The sequence below is a fragment of the Patagioenas fasciata genome, chromosome 5 (assembly GCF_037038585.1).
Source record: "Patagioenas fasciata isolate bPatFas1 chromosome 5, bPatFas1.hap1, whole genome shotgun sequence".
In the NCBI taxonomy this organism is placed as follows: Eukaryota; Metazoa; Chordata; class Aves; order Columbiformes; family Columbidae; genus Patagioenas; species Patagioenas fasciata.
Genome location: NC_092524.1, coordinates 7579095 through 7601194, shown reverse-complemented (window position 1 = coordinate 7601194; position 22100 = coordinate 7579095). Strand labels below are relative to the sequence as shown.

The window sequence follows — 22100 nt, the reverse complement described above, 5'->3', positions numbered from 1 at the left end:
ATGTTATTGCTAATTATTCCTGCACTTACAAGTGACTTCTGACTCCTGTGCTGAACTGTAGCATCTGTAATGCTGACACTGGTTTTGGGATTAGCTTTAGACAACTGGCTCTGGCATCTGCTAAGGTAATGACAGGCAGGCTGGGTGACATTCAGAAAGTTCCTGCTCTGTGGTAGAATGATGAACTAAGAGTTAACTGAGAGTAAATCTCAAAGCCTCAATATTTGTAGAGATCGGAATCTTCCCCAACGTGCTGGCATGTAAGGATTTAACTTCTTGGTGAGTCTCACAAATCCGTAACCTCAGCTTTCCAGTATCCTGGCCAATGGTGCAATTTGATCACTGTGGCTTCCGTCGATATTCCAGGCAGGTAGGTTAATGTTGCCATGGTTATTCAGCCACTGCCAGTGTGGAAGGAACTTCAGATAGTGTAATATCCTCTCACAAGCATTTTTCCCCCTTTTTGCCTATTCTGTCTTAGATTTATGAACTACTCAATCTTTAGTCTGATAAAGACAAGCAAAAGAGCAGTGGTTGAACTGAAATGCATACAGGTGTGTTATGAGGAGCCACATGTAGTCATTTAGTGCTGTGAATAGTGATACAGTGACCGATCCAGCTCAGGATGATGCTAGTTCTGGCTTTCCCAAGTAGTGATGTTGGTCAGTGGCTCCATGGAAATGCACAATCCACAGGTTTCACTGGGGATGAGAGACTGCAGAGTCATAGGAACATTCAGATGTATCTGATGGGCTTCATCTAGTTTCACAGCATCAAGACCATCCACAGAACAGGGGATGAACCAAGATGAGCTGCTATAAATAATTCTGCAGAGCTATGTAATTATACCTGTGCTGAGCGCAGAGACACAATTGCTGCTTGCTTTTCAAGAATCATGGCTGTTTAAGAACTTGTTGAGAATGGTAAACTAATTAGGTCATTGAAGAGTAGATGAAAAAATAGGCATTTTGGACTTTAAGTAGACAAGAATTAAAATTTAGATCTTTCAGCATGTTGTTAAGTGAAACACCAGCAAGCAATCTAGTAAAACTCACTTTAAATATAAAAAGCCAGATCTACTACTGCCTACTTAAGAAAAGCTATATTGTTTCAAATTTGGAATAATACTGTGATTGTGGGGAAATAAAAGGTAGAAGACACTGTGTATCTGGATTCTTTTTGTAGCCAATCTGTATTTTAGCAAACTTTCATTATTCTTTATCTCAATGGATTCAACTTCTTCCACCTTGTGTACCGAGCCTGTTGATTTTATGCTCAAGCTGCTGTATTTGCTGGAATCCCATTTCAGAAGCATGTGTCTAGGAGCAGGGCTACCTAAGCAAGCTGCTCCTTTGTGCCTCAGGGTTTGAGGATCACCTGGTGATTCTCAAGTTACCTTTTACTCCAGGCAAATCATTATTGACTCAGTAATGCATTGGAGTTTGTGTTGACTTGAGTTAGCTTTTGCTAAGATATTAGTGCTGTGATGGTAGCTGTAAAAGTTTGTTTTACTGTTGAAACCTTTTTATTGTATTAATTTCACAAGAATATGAAAAAAGTTTTGGTTATAGGAGTATAAATGCATCATAAGAAGGCGCTTGAGTGGCATGGCTGCTACGATTTTTTTTTCCCCAGGTGCTATTTTGCATTTTGTGTGAGAGTGTGTATGTAAGATGAATAAAAATAAGTTAATATTTTAAGTTGTAGAAACTACAACAGATTGAGAGAAACTGAAATATCATCAAGGTCATAGAAACAACAATACTGTAACTGGTAACTGCAGAATTACAACTGGAACAAAGATTATGCAATCATATTATTTGTATAATCTTAGTTCTTATACAATAATATTATTTGTATAATCTTGGTTCTTACAGAACTCTATTGTAAATGGGACAGACTTAAGTTTGTGGTTGCCAGTGTAAATGTGAGCTTCAGTAATTTTTTCAAGGTCCTAACTTGTTTCTGTATGAAAATAATACCTGTGTTTTCATTGCAATGGGGGCCTCATTCTGGAGGAAGTAATTTATATGAATTTTTAGTCTTAAGACTTAAGTGTACTTGACTGTAATCTCCCTTCAGTTTCCATATTTTCATTATTTCTGGGAATTAGAGCTGTCTGTGTCCCTAGCAAAGGAAGAAAGGTAATTGAGCTTCCTTTAAATACAGGTTTATGTTTCCAAGAAAGCTGTTGCATGCTTCTGGAGCTGCGTGTTTCCGCTGTTTATCAGCTGTGCTTCCACTGGTCCAAGGAGTGTGAACAGTGTTTGCTATTGATGTTCTCGTGCTATTGCGAAGCCATAGTGATTATTTTTTTAATAGAATTTTTAACATTTCTGGCATAAGAGACCTAAAGTTGACAAACATTAAATGGTAGAAAGATCATCAGTCTTCTCATCATGTACAGAATATTTACGAAAAGAGCTGTATGACTAGTCACTGCTTTTCCTTTTTAAAAGGCGATGGATTATGAAGGGCAAGCCAAATGGTGTGCTTTTGGAACAAGCTAAGTTAGTAATCTTAGATGAAATAAAATCTGATCGCTTACTAAAAACTTAAAGGGTTTCTAAGAAGGCTATTTGGTCAGGGAGACGTGATATTAGTGGTATAATTATTGTTTCTGTCCTGTTTTTCTGTTTTACAAGTACTTGTGTCCTTGTTTGAAATTTGAATTTGGGCTGGTTAGCTGTGGTAAAATAAGCCACATATGCCCTTTTTGGTAATGCATTTGGGATCAGTGATAAAGCGGCTTGTGGGGCTGGAGAGTGCTCAATATCTTGCAGGTACGCTGCACCTCAGCCTATAATAATTTGCTAAATTTTTGAAAGGCACATCTACTTATTTGATTCACTAAGTAGTCAGTTTTCTCACTTATTATTGTGCCAGATGTATCTTTTACTTTAAACCATGAAATTAAATAATAGTTTATGCTGGCTTTTTATTTTAGTTCATGCATTTAAAACCTGGAACTCAGATAAAAAGGTAGTTTCAGAGTAAATTCAGTATATTATTTGAGTGGAGCAACACATTAGCATCAAGTTCACAATAGATCATATCGCTTTTATTCCATCTTACAAGCTTAGCAGCACAAACAGAATAATCAACATATTATTTGGCTGTCATCTGCTGAACAGAACCCAGAGATCACAAGGAGGTTTTCCCTAGCTGCAGTGATGGCCTTTTTGTTCCAAGCCCCCATCTGGGAGGGCCATGGTGTGTTATCATATGGAACGCGGGGTTTTCTGTAATCTGCTTAGCTGCACTGCAGTTTGAATCTTTATTCCATGTTTGTGTAATTTATAATTTTAATGAGACCATGGCTCTTGTGGGCTTTGAAATATATTAAAAGCTCTTTTGTGCATATGCTTTTGTTCTTGCTTAATAGGCTCAGTGTATTTAAAACTGATGAATTTTTATTCATGGATTTGGATGTCTGGGGATTAACTTAGACTGAATATCATTGCACTCATCTATTGATGTTTGGAACTTTTTTTAATACTTGCGTCTGTAAGTGCAGAAGAAATTACGGAACTTGTGTTTTATACATAAACTAGCTCAGAAGTAACTAATAAAATTGTAGTGAGCAATGAGAAAAGTACTGATCACAGTTTTTTACTGCATAAACTTACGTGAAATACAATTTGTGCTATGGATCCATGTACATGTGTGTATTTAGAACTTCATAGCTAAAAAAAATTTGGGAAAGCTGTCAAAATTTTTGTAGAATAATAGCAGTGACAAGCAGTTGATTTGCATTTTTCTTCTGTTCAGGTAACTTGAAAATGTTAATACTGAGCTCACTTTGTATTTCCTTTCTACTGTTTTTTTAACACATTTTTAAATGCAGAGTATGCACAAAATATTTCGTTAGAAGATGATGCTTGGAACTGGGAAGTATTGATGAAGAATATACAGAAATATTCCTTGTTACTATTGTTATCTTTTCTGACAGTGCTAAAACTGGTCTTGTTTTTTGCTTTTGAATTTTTCAAATATTTAACAGTAGCTTTATTTTACTAGTTGTGTGAAGACCCCGTATTGTGTGATTTCTGTGTTCGTAAACCACCATGGAGTACTCTTCAGTGATGGCATTCTAATCTGAGACTAGCACTGGGGATAAGGTTAAGACACTTGTATTTCTTTCTAAACAGTCTGGCTGATGGTAAATAGGGTTTTCTGGTTTTGTGGTTTATTATTGTTGTTGTTGTTGTTGTTGTTCTTGGGCTTGTTTGTGTGTGTTTGTGTTGGGGTTTTGTTTATTTGTTTGTTTTGTTTCCTCCAGCAAACAATCCTCTTTGAAGTGACAAATATTTTAAGTAAATAGCCTTTTTACTTGTCAGTGCATAGGGCAATTATTTACCCCTCTTCTGTTCACTGCTTTGAGTAATAGATCCAAAAATACCTGCCTGCTACTAGAAGGTGCATCAGCACTGGGAAGTGCAGGGGACATGTGGGCCATGGACAACTTTAGTTTCTGTAGGTCATAATTTTTTGAAGTGCCTAATGTGAAAATTGGGCATGTAACTCTTTCTTAGTTAATTAAAATTAATTTTAAATGTTTACATGTCTACGTCTCAAGAAAATGAATTTAAGATAAGCGTGTATAACTCAGAATATAGTTATTTGACCCTTGTCACACACACGGTGTGTTTTTCTCGGTCACCAGGAAACTCACTGTGCTGTCTGTCAGACCTTTGGTGTTTGTCCTTTGACACTGTTAGAGGGAACTGTTAAGTGAATGTTTGGGCATCCCTCAGAGGCTCGCACTTGCCATGTATGACCATGCTTTTGCTCAGCTATTTGGATTTTGCTGTTCAGCAGAGATGAGTGTGTAGAGCTGCAGAGGAAGACAGAAGCCCTGGAATGCATCTGACCATTAAGACAGTGGTTTATACAGGGTTGTGGGATTGGTAGGAGTTGCTTCCCAAAGATAAATAGAACCAGTGAGAACTGCTTGAAATCTGTTTTGAAAAATTGCTCATTCTGATATAGGTAGCCCTTAGTTATTTAAAACCAGAGCATTGCATTATGTGAATTTATGTTTACAGGATTGAGCTCGTTGTCAGTTTGAGATGAGTGGGTGAAGGAGCACTTGTTGGAGATAAACTGCCAGTGTCGAGTAGAGATAATGTGCAAAAATAACCTTCTCTTCCAGAATATCACCAACATTTTTCAGATTTGCCAGTCTGAACCCAGTATTTCTTCTAGAGAAAACCAACAGCTAGAAATAAAAATCAATTTGTGCCTGACCCCCTGCAAAGAAAGACCTTTTGAAAATTGTTCCTTGTTTTCCTTTAGATGTTTGGAGTCCTCAGATTATAAGTAGATTATTTAAAACATTTTGTATTTATTAAGTTGTGTATCTGATATGGGAAGAATCTTTCTCAATAAACATGACCTGCACCCTCCACTGTACTTGCACATGTAGCTGATTTCATGCAGAAGTTTTAAAATAATAGTTGAATATAAATAACAGCTCAAACATAAATATCTAAGTAGTCTAGTAGGTGTGCAGGTGTTTTTTTTTTTCCTGTTTTGAGATTTTTTCCAAGTAATTTCAATATAACTCTTTGGGACAAAGATGGTACAAGTTATAGGATCACCTTGTGTGAAGAAAAGTGTCTGGTTAGAAGCAGAGAGTGTTAGGAGAGGAGTTTCTGTAAGCTAAGGAAAAACTGATAAATGATCACTAAATATTCAATGAATATTCAGAATTAGGAAGCATTATATAAATCAAATGTGACTAGAAATTATTCATTATAGTGAAAAATCTATTTATTTTCAAGTCAAATAATTTGTTTAGCCGCACTTCCATTGGCTGGAACTTCTATTTTCCTGCATTAAAAAATTTGACACCATATGTTAAACTGTTACACAAATCTGTTGGTTATCTGGAAATGATAAATCTGCTCATTGATTTCCTAATTTTATTATGTACACAGTTAATTGTAATCCAAAGATTACAGCAAACAAGATGCTAATTTCTAGCCAACCTATGTACATCTCCCTCAGAGTGGGATTGTTACAGAAGCAGCGAATACAAAGAGAATACCATTTGTGCTATCCTCACAGGAGCTGTCAATAAAAGATGTAATGGGGGATTTAGGAATCTGGAAATGGCCAACTAATTTATGTGAATCTATTCTATTTCAGCTAGAAAGACCGAGCTCTGTTTCGTCTGCGCTGCATATTGCAGAGCACAGGCCGTCTATAGAAAACCAGGCGGCTGCATATGGATAGTCCCTTGATATCATTCACTTGCTGTGTAATCTTATTATGCAAAGTTCTAATCTTCACCTAGAATGAATGCCTCTGGGTCAGAATATAGTCATATCAGGGTTTTTGAGGTCATGTTTTGTGATCCTTAGCTTATTCTTCTAAGTAGGGCTGGGATTTAAAGAGTATTCCCCAGACACTAGCAGAGATAGATGGCAGAGCCTGCTGCCTTTTTGGAAGACAAGACCAACATGAGGTCCCTGGTAGGATTAAACTTGATTTGTAGCTGTAGGATTTTTTAACAGATGTATTATTGGACAGGGAATAGGGGGCCACCAGCACAGCGAAATTGGATCACGATTGGCATTCTCAGGGAGTCCGCTGGCTGCTAAAACAGCAGCTGCATGTGGATTTGACTTCTTTCAGGTGAAGCGACTTCCAGTCATTTGGAAAGGATGGGATGAAAAGGAACCTTGGTGATAATTTTGATGTCTGCAAGATTTAGTACCAATGTAATGGGATTATCGGTAACACCTTCACTGCAGAAAAAGCCACCTGGCGCTATAACTGGCAGCGACTGAGAACTAATCCTTTCCCATCTCTTGGATGTCATTCATGAGGCTCAAAGTGATTTCCACCCTGCTAGCTGTGATTAATTTTATAAACAAACAAACAAAAAAAAATCAAATGATGGAGGCATTGGCAATGTAAGGGAAAGGGAACAGAAGAGAATAGTAATTACATTTTGCATTTTATTTGCTGTAGGAGATAAACTTGACAGTTCTTGTAAAATAACCAAATTGTATTCTATGAGATGAATATGAATGTGTAAGTTTTAAAATCAATGTCTGTGTTTGGTATAAAAAAGTGTCTCAACATAAAATTTTCGGCTACCTACTATAGTAAGTAGTACCTGGAAGTAATGACAACAGGTTTTATGGCAATAGTTCTGCAGTAAGGATGTTTATACAACAGATCCATTAAGTTTTCAAGGGGCCTGTGACTTAAATAATTTGTTTTATTGTGCTTAATGGTCTTATGCTGTATCTGGTGCAGTTGCCTGCTGACAGCGCTTTGTATTAAAATCGATTGTGTGATGTGGAAAACGTTCAGCTGTTTACCTTCTTGTGATCAACAGTATGGCGTTGTCTTAAAAAATTACTGAAAAATAGTTTTGTGCACAAACAGAATTATATTTTACTCAAGCTTAAGCTAGAACAATTGTAAGAAATAATAGTTTGGTTTTGTTTTGTTTTTTAAATAAACTAGTCAGGCTTTTTGGACTGGGCTCTACTCTTACTACAACCATGTACTTACTGACTAGATGTTACTTCAAACTACAGGGAAACTCTCAGGACTGTAGTTACTCTGTGGAATGAACATTATATGTCTAAAGATGAACCATAATGTTAAAAACAAACCCCAGTCCTCCGAAGTTGTCTTGTTAGGTTCAAGCCGTGTATAATCCATGTACTACATATATACATTAATCTGAAATCAACTTTCTTGTGTAGTAATAAAAAGCCTTATATGACTTAATTTGAAATTAACTTGTGTAGTAATAAAGAACATTATATAAGAGGTAAGAATTTTTCATCATCATGAGCACCTGACAAGCTGGAGCATTAAAAAAATCCGTTGTGCCACATTTATAAACTGGGATGAGTGAAATTCGTGTCTCAGGGGTTAAGAATTTATTATAAGAGAACTGGGAACAAAATTTGAGACCTCTTCACCATGTACTGTCCTTGTGGTGAGTTCTATACTGTGACAGCTCCAGCAGTAGGTAAAGCTCACCCGGAACCCTGCGTTCCCTTGAATAATTGACAAATGTATCCCTCCTAATTCAGAGTCACTCGGAGACATCAGAGACAAATGTGTGTTCAGTGTACCTACAGGGAAGTCCATGCCATCCAGAGTCCAACAGGGAATCAGTTGCAATCAGTTTGAAACTTATTTTCAGAGACATATAGCAGTTGTTTGCAGTTTCATAATAAAAAAATACTTTAGTCATAGCCTGATAGCTCTTGGCATGAGAAGCTTACGTTTTCTCTTAGTGAGCCTGTTGTTACCGTTCCATTCCACATCTACCTGCTCCGGCCAATGTAACACAATGTCTACACAATTCCTTTTTACCTGTAATATCCACAAGTGCCTGAATTCTGTACATTCTTCTGATATTAATATAAAGTTTCTGAGTAGCATGGATCTGAAATACAGGATGGGTGTGCAGTATTTTTCTGCCTGCCTCACCTGAGCAGCAATGTGAGGCTGCCTTGCTAGCAGGGGCTCTAGGAAGTACTGATGATGAACTTCTCTCAGAAGATAACTGTGGTCGTTAATTCACACTAGTTGTGTGGCACTAATTGATCTGCTGTTGCTCCATCTTCCTTTTGTCACCTGTAACACATTTCTGGGCTCACAGGGGTTCTGGATCCCTGAGAGCAAAGAGTCAATCTGTGCTTTTCAGAGCGCACTGGCCTGAGAAGAGCAAACCGCTCATCTGTCTACCCAAATAAATTCTGCTGAAAATAGATTTTGCTGTAAGAGTTTCCTCAGGGTGTCAGTCCATGTGCTGGGCACTGCACGGGCTAAGGAAAAAATTCAATACTTTTCTGTTTTCTGCTGGATTTTGGTTCGTGAAACTTGTCAGCTAATCTTAAGGGTGATGAATCACAGACTGGTCTAGGTGGATTTATTCTGGAGATCTTTTCTGAAAAAAAAGGCAAGTATGTATTTTTTGAAGCTTGGTAGGGAACGTTTTCCCAGAAGAGTGGTTGTCTTTTAATTAGAAATAATAAGTGAGAAGAACAAAAGCTACTTTTGACTGTATTCAGGCAAAATTCCCATTGTAGAGACAGTTGTGCAAGTAAAACTACACACTTCTAAATTCCTGCACTTAAATAGCAAAACATCATGAAATATAGAAGCGGCGGTCTTTACTTCATTGTTAAGCAGAGCATATTGTACACAGAGCTTTTTTATTTTATTTTTTAATTGACTGCAGTTCTTTAGCAAGCTACATTTAACACATCTTAATAAATGAAGGAAATCCTGCCGTGGTTTTAATTCATTATAAAGTTGATACTGAGTTCAGGGGGAATATGTTTCTTGCATATTCTAAAATTGCTTCAGTTAGTTCAGTATGTGTGTTTTCTACATCCTTAAATATAAATATATATAAATCTTAAGAACTGGGGCAAGAAGATATTTTAGATTAGCATTGCAGGAATTACATCTAGTCATCAGAGTTTCACTTAAATGTTTGGGGGAAGGGGTCAGAAAATATTTGCAGTCTTTTGTGCTGCACAACATCCACCGCTGTACTGTAACAGAACAGAAGGACCTAATGCCTTCTTTCTATATGCAAGTGCTTTGTAAATTAAGTTTAATCAAAAGAAAGCTCTGCAAAACCTCCAGAATTCCTACCAACAACTCTGTTCTTTTTCCAGTGTAGTCTTACTTAGGCAAGCTATTCAGGACTCCGCTGTCCTTAATTTTGTCTAGTTCTTCAAGCCTTTTTTCATTTGCTTGATTGTCAGTTCGCTTCTAAGGTTGTGGTTAAATGCTTGATTGCTGCAGTTTTCTGCAAATGTAATTTCAGTTGTGAAATATCTTCATTTCAGACGGTTTGATGCTTTTCTGTTTTGCTGTTGAGTGCTCAGTGTTAAGAAAACCAGTGATTTAAGCTGCACTGTCTTCACACAATTAAAACAACCCTTTCACGTGTCATTTAATAAATAACTGCATCTGAGTTACAATATGTGGCCCAGTCAGGAATCAAAGCCTGCATCTTGAGGGATGATTACAGCTTTCCAGGTTCCATTTGGCCAAACCTGGTGGAGAGGAGGGTGTTCTCATAACTATTGCAGGTGTTTAGACATGTGGCAGGTAAGCCTGGCCACAACCTGGAGTAAAAGCTCAGTGGGGTCAGCAGTGAGCACTGACACTGTTCTCTCCCATTAGTTTCTCTATATTTGGCAAAGGTGGGGTTTTTAAATTATTATTTGCTTTCTTTTGTTTCAGCTCCTACTCAACTGAATCTCACCAGTGAGCTGGTGAGAAAGATCAATAGAATGTACACATAGAAGGCTCTGCATAGTAAATTAAAAACTGCTTAATTTGAGTTTAAACTGTATTCATCTCCTCACATAGATCTGATTGTTTGTTGGTTTTATTCAATTTGTTTGTTTGTTTTTTAATTCTTTTCCATCAGTTGTTAGATACAAAAGATAGTTTTGTAAATTTTAGGTTGGTTGTTATCAAATAAATGATGTTCTTCTGTTTTACTATAGACTAGAAGCAGCCGAAGGACGTAACACTGTGCCATGCTTCGCAATGTCCTAGGAAAAGCCTTTCGATTTCTTGGCTACACTGTGCAATATGGCTGCATAGCGCATTGTGCCTTTGAGTACCTTGGAGGAATTGTTGTGGTAACTTTTCTTTTTCATGCCATTTACAAGAAAGTAAAACTATGATACTGAAATTGTTCTGTGTGATAATGCCAATATTTCAGCTTTCTTCATTTTTTTTTTATGCCTTTTTAAAGTGTTTAGTAAATGCCTCATTTTTTGAACGCAGGCCTGGCCTTTATGAAGTCATTTCTACTTCAGCCATTTGTCCTTTTTGCTGAGTTAGTGCTCGAGGCATCACTGAAGCAAATGGGAAACTGTGATTAAGCATTTTGCAGAGTACATTCTTCCAGAAAGCCTGCAGTCCCTAATAATGCCATAGGAAATGCTTCTGTTTCCAACCCTGGGCAGATTTCTGGATGTCGATGCTGCCTCCCCCTTCTCCCTGTTTCTAAACGTGGCACATGCTGCTGTTGGCCGTAGCGGATTTTTGCCGTGAGCTGCTCTTGCAGCTTCTGCAATGATTCCTTTCTGCAGAGGCTGAAGCGAGGGGTCAGGTCACAGAGCTCCGGGTGCTCTTAATAATTCCCTGCAGATGGGGTACAGAAATAAATCTGCAGGGGCCCATGGCACCTTGTGCGGTTCAGGACCCGTCCTGAGCGCATCCGGAGCTGTAGCAGTTAGAGATGCTCTATGAGCTGCCCCCACCTGTTACACATAGCAAATGTTCCTTTGAGGATCTCACTTTAAGTGTTCTTTACATGTTTTCTAATTTAGTAGCAAATACTTTGAATATTAATGTATTTTAGATAAAAGTAATTGGAAATAGTAATTTTTTTTTTCTCGTTTATTTTTAATTTGCAGTGTTCTGGACCTTCAATGGAACCAACCATTCAAAATTCTGATATTGTCTTTTCGGAGACCCTTAGCCGCCACTTTTATTGCATTCGAAAGTACGCTTCTCTTTTTTAGACTAGATTTTACATTCAGTTAATAACTGCAGTCTGTCCGTTCTTTATTTACCCTATGTTCTTCTGCTTCTAAATTGTGGTTTTTTTCATAAGTCTCCTCTCGTTGTGTGTGATGGAAGCCAAAGTAATCAGCACATACAGCCCACTGAGCAACCTGTCAGGATTCATTTAGGATAAAGTCCACATCACTTTTACAGCTTTGTCCAAAAAATTGAAAAATTCCCCTTGTTTTTTTTTTTCCTAAACCCGTTCTATTGTGTGACTGTAACTTCCCCTCTCCAAGCAGTTTCATCTCAAAAACCAAGCTGTAGGTATTGCTGTGCACAGGTGGGTTGTTAGCAAAGTGACCAAATGTTGTAAATATCATTTATCAAGTGTAATTTTATAACTGTGCTGTAGAGCACAGGAGGCTCAATGCCCTCGCCCCTGCTATTGTGGGCTGTTTCACTGTACAATCCAGTGTGTATAATCAGGAGGCATAAGTAATATAAGGTCTTACAAACTCCAATGTTTGAAGTTTCACTGGAAGAATAACATTTGAACAGTGATATTTAAGAACACAGAATCAATTAAAATGTATTTTTAAATGTTTTATAAATGATCTAAGTAACAAATAATGTCTCCAAGTGTAGATAAAAAAACCCCCTGCGTGTAAAAAGACACCGCGAATAAAACTGAAAACAAAAACCAAAATTGTACACAAAAATTTTCAGCAGAAGTATGTATGTGAATATTTTTGAAGTATACACGTTGATGTACACGTATTCAGCCAAATAGTTTGTACCTAAGAGTTCTTCTGTTTGTTTTTGTTTCTGTTTTTTTCCTCTCAGAGGAGATATTGTAATTGTGAAAAGCCCAAATGACCCCAAATCAAATATCTGTAAAAGAGTAATTGGCTTGGAAGGGGATAAAGTCTGCACAAGCAACCCTTCAGATTTCCTTAAGAGTCACAGCTATGTAAGTATTAGAGTTTCTTGCTTTGTAAATTAATGCTTACTTAAGTAGGCTTGGTAGTTTGTAAAGGATTTGCAGTATTTGAGTCTTATCATGTTTGTAAGTTCTTCTTCTTCTGTATGTACAGTAAAATGTTGTAAGCTCTGTTTATGGCAAGCTGTCGTTCCCAGTGTCTTTTGTTTCTGTAGGAAGTGTAGGCAGATGATATTTTTGCTCTGCCCTTTGCTTAGGTCGTCTTCTCTGCTGGAAGACGCCAAAATTCTCAGCACAAAGTGCACTACCAATGGCAGACTCAAGGTCTTAAGGCAAAACTCTTTCTGTATTTTAAACAGTAAGAAGTGAAAAAATTGTCTTTGCAATAGTTTTGAGGATTTTGCTTTCAAAATAATACTTTAGTGTATCTCTCTGTTTCAATAAAACAAAATTGTAACTTCTGAGTATGGTTGGAAAGGTAGTACTTCTAACTTATCTAAAAAGTCAGGTACAAGATAAAATAAGAAGGAAAAAATATTCTTAATGCTTACTTTGTGCAGACAGGCTTCAAGAAGTTCAGAAAGATTTGTGACATGTTTTCAGCAACTTCTTTTTTAGGCTGTCATCATTACAAAAATGATGAGAAATTGCATGTTTGACCAGTACCTCTGTTCAGCACCTTGTGGAGACATCAGGTTTTGCACAGGTGTTTTGAATCTTAAAAGAAAAATATTTTGTTGTTTTTTCATATCCACTTCATCCTCACAATTACCATAAGAAGAATTAATGTGAGGCCCATGACTTAAGTCCTGTGGTGTGAAGGTGGAGAATTACAAGGAACTCTCCTTGCAGCCAGGTACCATTTATGATAGATAAATCCTTTAAAGAGTTTAGCTACCGTAAGGACAACCAGCATCATCAGCAGCACTTCAGGTACCCTTGCTGCTTTTGTATGCAGCAGCTGGAGTCCGTCCTTACTAAAACCAGTGACAAAATTCTTGGCAATGTTGTGTCTAGATTTGGTGTCTGGATTTAGTCAAGACCTAGAACCACAAGGTAAGGACACCACTCATACCCTGTTCTGAGAGGTTGAATTTGTTGTTTCTTTTGCTCCAGTGCCAAGGCAAAACATTTCAGGCTCCTGCCTCTAATCTGCCCTTCTGATCAAGTGCCACTGGAGCTTCTGTCACACTGCTGTCACCCCTGGGCAGAAGGAGGGAGCTCATTCTCTGTTAGGTTTTGAAGAGGAAGACAGGGCATTTGCTTTTTTTTCCATAGATCAAATTGTGTTACGAATTAATTAAGGAAAAAACCCAACCATACGATTCCAACCAACCTTTCTTACCAAGCTGAAGAAATTTTCTAGCTCCTATAGGAGTAGTAATTTAGAGGAAATAAGAGTTTCCCAGAGCAGACTGACTGGTAATGGAAACTTGAATTCTGTGTACGCTGCTGGATGATGCAAACTGAATTCCTCTGAGCATCTTCCTCACTTGTCTGAGTCTTGGAAAGGAAGTTTGGGAAAGGTTTTTACTTAAGAGGATGGCAGCCTTTCTGGAAACCCTGAGGTGATCCAGTGAATATCCAGCAGAACAATTTCTGCCCTTGGCATAAGATTTTTTGTCTTCAATTTTAATTTAAAACATAAGGAGAATGAGAGGCTGGGGGATGCAGGGTCCACTTCTTGTTTTCCTGTATATGTTTTTTGTAAAGGCTAATGTGTGGCAATACAGCAAAGTGACATCCAAGCTTTCTTAGTTCTTACATCATCGCTTGTATCTAGGGGGAGAAATTATCTAAATGGAAATGCTTCCTTTTGTTAGTGCCTATCTTTTCCTCCTATCTTTAGTGGTTGTTGAAGAGGTAGATCTTTCCATCTGTTCAGGGGACACTTCCTTTACAGAAGAGTATATTCTCAACATAGGCATCTGCACTTTATGCTCATAACTTACACTGGATTACTCACTAAGTAAATTGTTCTTGGGGAGATGTGTCTGTTTTCAGGGAGCTGTCTACTCAGATTCCCTATTTCAGTGAACCACTGTGTACCAACTTTTAATTCAAACACAGAATTCTTCAAAGCAAATAGCAGCCACAGATGTACAGAGAACTGGCTGTTTGTTTTGTTGGTACTTCCCTGAGAACCCTGAGTTGGGCCTTTGAAAATATATTGTCAAAACTCTCTGGAACGGCCTTGGCGCAATTGCAGCGCAAATGGGGCTGTCGGGCTGCCAGGGGACGATACAACCGCAGGCACTTGTCAAGGGAGCAAAGCCTGGACATTGCCTTGAGTGGCAGTGTGTGTATTAGGCTACTAATTGCCTTTTTTTAACCTGAGAAGCCTCTGAGTGGTACTTGGATGCAGTGACTCAAAAGTGTAGAGAGTCGAGGGATTGTTTGTTTTTATGTCAGTGAAGTCACCAGCTTTCCTTGACTGCCTTCTCTCTGCTTTGGGGACTGACAGCAAATAGTTGTCATGTTTGCAAACTTACACAGTACAGTAAATTATCCGATGCCAGAAATATTGTCGAATTGGGTATTTGAACCTCTGTCTCATTCTTTGCTGCTGTTTGCCAGCTAACGGTTAGATATGATGAGTTTGCAAGTTACTGGAGATGTCAGAATAATGTACAACAAACATACTGAACATGGCTGAGGGGGAACCACCTCTAGGCTGCTCCTTCTCGTCACCTCAAAAGGAGAATCCTTAGAGTCATCTTAGTAGGAATCGTGCTTAATCTGCATTTACTGTGCCAGTGTTGGTGTATTTTAGATTTTAAGTTAGGGATTTTTGTGTTTGGAAGCACTATCATACATGACTCTTATTCTGAAGCCTAAGAGAGTGCTAAAATCGGATCCTGTTTCAAATCCTGTTTCATTCATGAATATCCTTCTCAGGATGGCTTACATAGAGATGTGAAAATGGATAACTCTGTTTACAGCTTGCTCTCTGTAGGATTACACAGATGAGATACTTTATTGCTGCAGAAAACCAAGCAGATACCTGTAGATTAAAAATCAAATTGATTGGTATAAATTAAGCATGTGCTTAAGTTAAAATCTAAGTACATTAGGAACATCTTTGGTTTGGACCCCTTATGGTACATGATGCTTCATATGCAATAGGTTGGTGCTTATCTGCAGAATGAGTAGAATCTTCCTATTTACATGAAAAGGACAAGGAAAGCAGTTTTTGGAGTAAGCTGTTATAATATTACAAAGTTAGAAAAATGTACTATTTCATTGCACTGCCTTTTTATTGATATTTGGTATGGAATGTGAGCACTGGGCTGGCAGTTTTGCTGGGCTGTTTTTTGGTTTTGTGTTCAATGGTGGTGTTTGGAGATCTAAGCAAGAGTATTTCCTGTACTGGACATTTAAGAATGCATAACATATTTTTACTGTATCAGAAGCAATAGTTTAAAAGGTAAACAGCTAATTTTTAGTAATGTGGTATTCAGACCTAGGTTCAGTTATTAAAAAATATCTTGACTGATTTATTCATTTAACTATAAGATCTCAATAATGAGTGTTAGTAAGGAAATTACTCAATCACAGTAAATGCCTGAAATGGCCTTTAAAAAACACCAACACCTGAAAGGTTAATTTTCATATTCAGGTTTTTATTTCCTGTTTTTAAAAGTCTTAATACAGATCCAGGTTTATAATTCAGATTGAGTATTCTATTGTTATATTTGAATTTGTTTTAATGCCATTTACTTTAGCTTTAATTTCTTTAGTACCATATGTTCTTGTGCTGCAGCTCCTATTTACAAATTGAAAAAGTGAGGGGTAAGTCATCGGATTAAAACAGCTTGTATGTCATAAACCACCAATATGCTAAGCCTTTGTGTCACTTAAACAAAAGTAGTACCTAATAATGTCACTTAATAGAGCCAGAGTCTGTAAATAAGGAACTGCCTTTTGCAAGTCACAGTGATAAAAAGCTGAGATACAAATCCATATCTCAGCAACACTCTGCTGGTGATCAATCACAACACACCACTAATGCTGCGAGACTCGCTGATGTGGGGGAAGTATGTTTACCTTGTGCTAAAACGAGGTTCATTGCGGAGATGGCATCTCTTCATCCTGTGGTTAACTCCAGAGCTAACATAATTCCCACCATAATGCATCTTACTGTGTTTGCAGATGAGAGAAGTGGCCTCATGCAGCGCTATTAACTCTTAAACAGTCCTTGTCAAATGCAGTAAGAATATTATGTGGGTACCAAGAATAATGTAATGATGTTAATGTAAACAACACAATATTTTAATCACTAGACAGTACTACAGACTTTGGATGCACAATGTAAGGCACTGAAGAGTGGTTTGATATTTTGGAGAGCTCAATACCATTGCATAGTCTCTTCAAAAGATCCTAAATACCAATTAAAAATAAAGTTCTCAAAATACCAGTTCTTTTTCCTTTGTCCTTAGTATCTTAATAGCTAATTTACACTCATGGTTCAGTATTTTGATCATCATCTAAGTTTTTATAGTTGCTGCTCAGGAAAAAGGAGATATCCTACTCTTCTTATTTCTAGCATTCGAGCAGCTTAAGACAAAAGTTATACCATAATTTTAAGCAGCAGGTATGATAAATGGTGGGAGAGGAGAACTGATTTGATGTATTTGTTTAGTTTGCAGATTTGTTCAGTTTGCAGATCCCTCTATATCCCAGTTTATCACGGGAGCTAATCTTGAATTCTTTTGAGAAGTAATTTTAAATCAAAACTAAATTATTCAAAGGAAAAGAAACACAAATTTATCAATCTACTTCCTAATGTTTCCAGGGTTTCTTCTGCTCAAGTGAATCAATGTTTTTACCTGTGTAGTTTTGTTGCTGATATTTCAGGAAAGTAGGATTGGCAAGACTTGACCCAGCAGCACTGGTGCCGCTCAGCACAGCCTGTCCTGGTGGCTGTGGGCTCGGGGAGGTGGGGACATGAACATGTCTGCACTGGAGCTTGGGCAGGGCCCAGCAGCGGGAGGCTCAGCTCAAACACAGCTCCTGGATCAGCTCCCACTGAGGTCTCTTACATCCTCCTCAAACTGCTCCTGGTTCCCCATGGTCTGAACCAAGACGAGACATCTCCCCCATATCAGCTGGTCTGGAGTGTGGGCGCAGCCCCCCCAGGGTGGGGACAGCACTGCCCAGGCTCTGACACCTTGCCCTGCTTCTTCTGTTCAGCCAATTCAGTCCTGAAGGAAAAGCCATTAAAAAAATCTCCTCGTTGATTTGAGGGACAGTTGTTTCAAGATCACTCATTTGACTCCATAGCACTAGATGCTTTTCCTGTCTGGATTAGAGTCTTGGCTGTACTGGTCAGATCAGTTGGAACCTTCTGGGTTTTATGATTCTGCTATTCCTCTGTGCCGAGTTCACTAATAACTTCTAGGGAGCTGCTCAGGATGATGAAACCAACTACTTGAGGACTTGGTGAAGATTTTGAGCACAAGTTTTAGTCTGCCTACATCAACTTTGCATCTGGATGAAGGACCTGTTTCATTTTCTTCCTCCTCTATAGGTACTAGCTAAACCCTTCCAACTGTTGTAAATGGTCAAATCATGCAGAGCTGAGGCCTTAGATGGATGAGCAGAGATCCAGGTCACTGTGCCTGAGCTGGCAGATGATGCTTTTGATTCCTTAACCCCACTTGGGGTGTTTATTGGCCATTGTTGCTACCAGGCTCAATAGCTACATCTGTACAGGTTTGCCTTTGTCCAGGGCACACCAGTAATGGTATTGGCTTTTGTGTTTCAACCAGTAAATTCCAGTTGGGATTTGAACCTGTGGGATTTTTGTTCTCAAACCTACACTTTAGGGTCACCCTGTTACATCATCTGTTTTCTGGAAAAGAAAAGAGTCAAATCCTTCTTAATGACTGCTGTGAGAAAAGTGTATGCAAACTGCTAAGTAATCTTTGCTGGCTTTGTAATCAATATTTTCCTCCAAAATATTGCTCTTCTATAGATCAAGAAAGCTAATAATAGTCTGGACTGATGAATCACAGAGATATTTGGATTTTTTTCTTCAGGACTTCCTAGATGTAGCTATGAGATTGTGGTTTTTTTAAAGTTTTGGCCTGTGAACATCTATAAAAGATGAACATTTCAAAACTGTAGTGGATTAAAAAGCTCAATTATCTTTTCACTACTTAAAGCAAAGTGATTTTGTTTTCAAAAGAGAACCATGCAAAAAGAGAGGTTGTAAAAAGTGTATCCGAAATCTGTTTCATTACAGTAATATTTGCTCCTAGGTTTTCTTAATCACAGAATCACAGAATGTCAGGGATTGGAAGGGACCTCGAAAGATCATCTATGTTATTAACTTTTAATTTTAACTGATAATATTTTTAGAAAAGGAGTGATGGCTGATAATACAGAAAATGTAGTTGCCCCTAGAGATTTTTAGAATTGGATATATAGCTTTTCAGGCTGCTTCAGATCAGCATATTTAACACCGTGCTCTAGATCTGAACAGTAAATGAGAATATTTATAGAAGTAAACAATGCATGTTTGCATTATCATTTAACGCAGTTGGAAACTTTTGCGACAGGCAACAAGTGATACTGAGAGAAAGCGCATCTTTTCTTCATTTGACCAGTAATGATATTTCTAATGTGAAAATTCTGTGACCAATGCCACGGAGCAGTGAGTACAGTGATCAAACCTTTGAAGTTCCACGTAAGTGAGCTCAGGAAGAGCAGCAGCTATTTGTGCCTTACACACAGTGTAGAAGGAGCAATAATGGTTAGAAAACAAACAAACATTCAGAGAACCAATTAATGCTTTGGCAGATCACTATAACACTGATCTAAGTTCATACACCCTGGTTTCCTTGTAGCATGTGATTTAACATTGCTACCAATGAAGGTGATGTGATTTTAATATTGATTAATAACTGATTCAAAACTTCAAGGTGGACAAGTCTTCATATATGTTTTTATAAATTTTCTATTAAAACAACTGATGGCTCTTAATATGGAGAATGAATTCATAATATTTCATTACAGTAAATCTAATTTCTGTATAAAAACTTAGTGTTTCATTGTAATTTTTTAATTGGCTGGACCAAGGTCATTATGTATTCTGTTTAATATGTGTATTTGAACAAACTGGGCCACGTACATCACGTCTTATTCATAAGCAGCTTAAACTGTTCAATAAATAAAAGGAAAATGCTAAACTGTTTGGAAATACCAATGATTTAATGTAAATTCAGTCTCTCTTATTATTTTAAGAAGTATTAAATTCCAGGTAATTCAGCCTTTAAGTGATACTTAGAATATGTTGATTTACGATGTGCTGTACTGTTAGTGCTCCACAGCTCCACCATTTCACAGCTTTTTCCAGCACAAAAAGGAAATGTAAATGCTTATGCTGATTTTGAAAATATTGAGCTAATTAATGTTGTCGGGTTTTATATAGGTGGTAGCCTTAATAAAGACAACATTTACAATAAGCCTACAGAAGTGGTGCCTAGAGCAACTGGATCATTAAAAAAAGAATATCTGTTAAGCATTATTCACTCTTGGTTCCGAATTAATAAATAAAGGATTGAGGAATAGTTATATGAGACTTTAAGTATAGAGTGATAAAACGAACTCCTGCATTTCTATGGTGTATATTTTATCCTAACTAGATGCAATTTACTTAAATAAGGCAATTTAATCAGTATTTAGTAAATTTGTCATCTGATATTGTGGATTCTTTCATCATATTTCACTTTAATCAAGAAAGGTAACACCTGTGGTTTATTCACAAAAGCTTCTTTTGTTAAGTGAACACCCGCAGGCCATGAAGCAATTACATTTGTTGCCTGTACCAAAGTAGGAGGCACTTAAATAGACCTTACTAGGGATAGATGAGAACTTGCAGACTTTATTCTTTTGTCCATCACTGAGATTAGTTCTTATCATAGCTCAAGAAGGAACCTCTGGACTGAAAAGAAAAGATGGGAATGATTTAAAGTTGTTCTTAAGTTGGAAACGTTGATATTGCTGGAGGTGATGTGAATACCTGTGACCTTAGCAAAGTTCAAACTTCATCTGCTCCCAGCTGATTGGACATGCTGGTGTTCTCTGACAAACACAGACTGTTTGGAATTCCGAGAGATTGAGAGAGATTCATGTTTATAATTCTCCATTTATTTATTAAAAAATCCGTATTTCTTCATCTTTAGTACCCGCCCAAAATCACAAAACAAAGAAAAAGCCCCCACCAAACCAGGAAAACCAACCCAAACCACAAAAGCCTATTATCATTTAGTTGAGTTTGGGGATGTTTTTGAGGCAGATAATTTAATCTCTTAATCTTATTTGCAGTGTGTTAGTTTTCTAGAATGCCAGCTAATGTGCATCCTAGAGCACAGGCATCTCATCTCTTGGTTTTGAAGTTAGTGAGGTTACTCAAACTTTGGTGTATGTAAAAAGTCCAAAAGAATAGAATTCTTTGTTGATTCCCCTGGCCCTTCCACATTTATGTAATATTTTATGCTAACAAGTGCATGAAATACTTGACGTGTACTTAACTTTTGCCACTTAACTATGCTGCTAAGGAAATGACAACAGCCCTGAGAATTCAGCCGGTTTGCTGCAGTGAAAGATGCTTATTTGAGCTGAAACGGAGTTCCTGCTACAAGCTCAGTTGTTCTAAATGATAATTTTGCTTTTCTGATCTGTGTGTTCCTGTACGAGAGCCCTCAGAGCTTGGGAAGGGAGCCGGGGGAAGAGTCGTGTGTCTGATCCGTGTCCTGTATTCTCATGCATATGAGCTGCACCCCAGATAACCGGTTCTGCCCGAGAACTGCTGCTCCTTGGAAATCAATCCGCAGATCATCTGCACAAAACCAGAGGCACAAGGGTTGCTGAGGCATTTGTTACTACAAGTTTTCAATAGTTATTTTTTAACTTGGTTAAAAAGGTAACTTATGCCCAGCTGCTGCGCTTGCATAGCTTTGAGGTGTTTCACATTGCGTCCCGATTCTGCAAAGGCTGATACTCAAAGTTAACTTTATTCAATATGTGTAATACCATTGGAATCAGAGCGATGTGGTCTAGAAATATCTCGGTGCATAAGCCCTTGAAGGATTCTGGCTTTAGCCTTTATTTGAAAGGGGTGTAAACAACTTTTTTTAATTAATGATTATGGCCTGTCACTGGTATTTGGTTTTACATTTTCATGTAATTCATGTGATTTTTATCGCTTCTCTTAATTCTAGGTTGTAGTGAAGTGCCTAGATGATGGACAGGCACCATACAAAGGTATTATACTGTATTATCTCTAGATGAATCATACATTGTGACAGTACTTTTAGTGACAAATTTAGAGGTATAGGGTCCTGTCATACCTTCCATGAACTATGCAAGTTACTATAAGTGGTGAATTTCAGGATACAGGAACATACTTTATTGCAAATGTTCTATCATCTGGAATGCAAACTAAACTCATTTTGTTTAGGTAAGTAAGTAGTAGTAGTGTTAGAAGTAGTAACTGATAGGTGACAAGTGGCAAAAGCATTTATTATTTTGTTTGGAGCATGGAAGAAAGATGGGAAGGTATAAGATCTGTTTAGATATGTTTGTGCTGTGAGTGGGTCCTTATTTCACATAGTAACAGATGAGCTTC

At 37.7% G+C, this 22100-nt stretch overlaps 1 protein-coding gene across 1 annotated transcript in view; it reads left to right on the top strand.

Moving 5' to 3' along the window:
* IMMP1L (inner mitochondrial membrane peptidase subunit 1) overlaps nt 1-22100 on the top strand; it is a 34884-nt gene that overhangs the window by 5212 nt on the left and 7572 nt on the right. Inside the window, exons 2-4 of the mRNA XM_065839338.2 lie at nt 10512-10649; nt 11433-11521; nt 12370-12496. Of these exons, the coding sequence (XP_065695410.1) occupies nt 10545-10649; nt 11433-11521; nt 12370-12496 (321 nt within the window). The 5' untranslated portion in view covers nt 10512-10544. The remainder of the gene's footprint in view (nt 1-10511; nt 10650-11432; nt 11522-12369; nt 12497-22100) is intronic.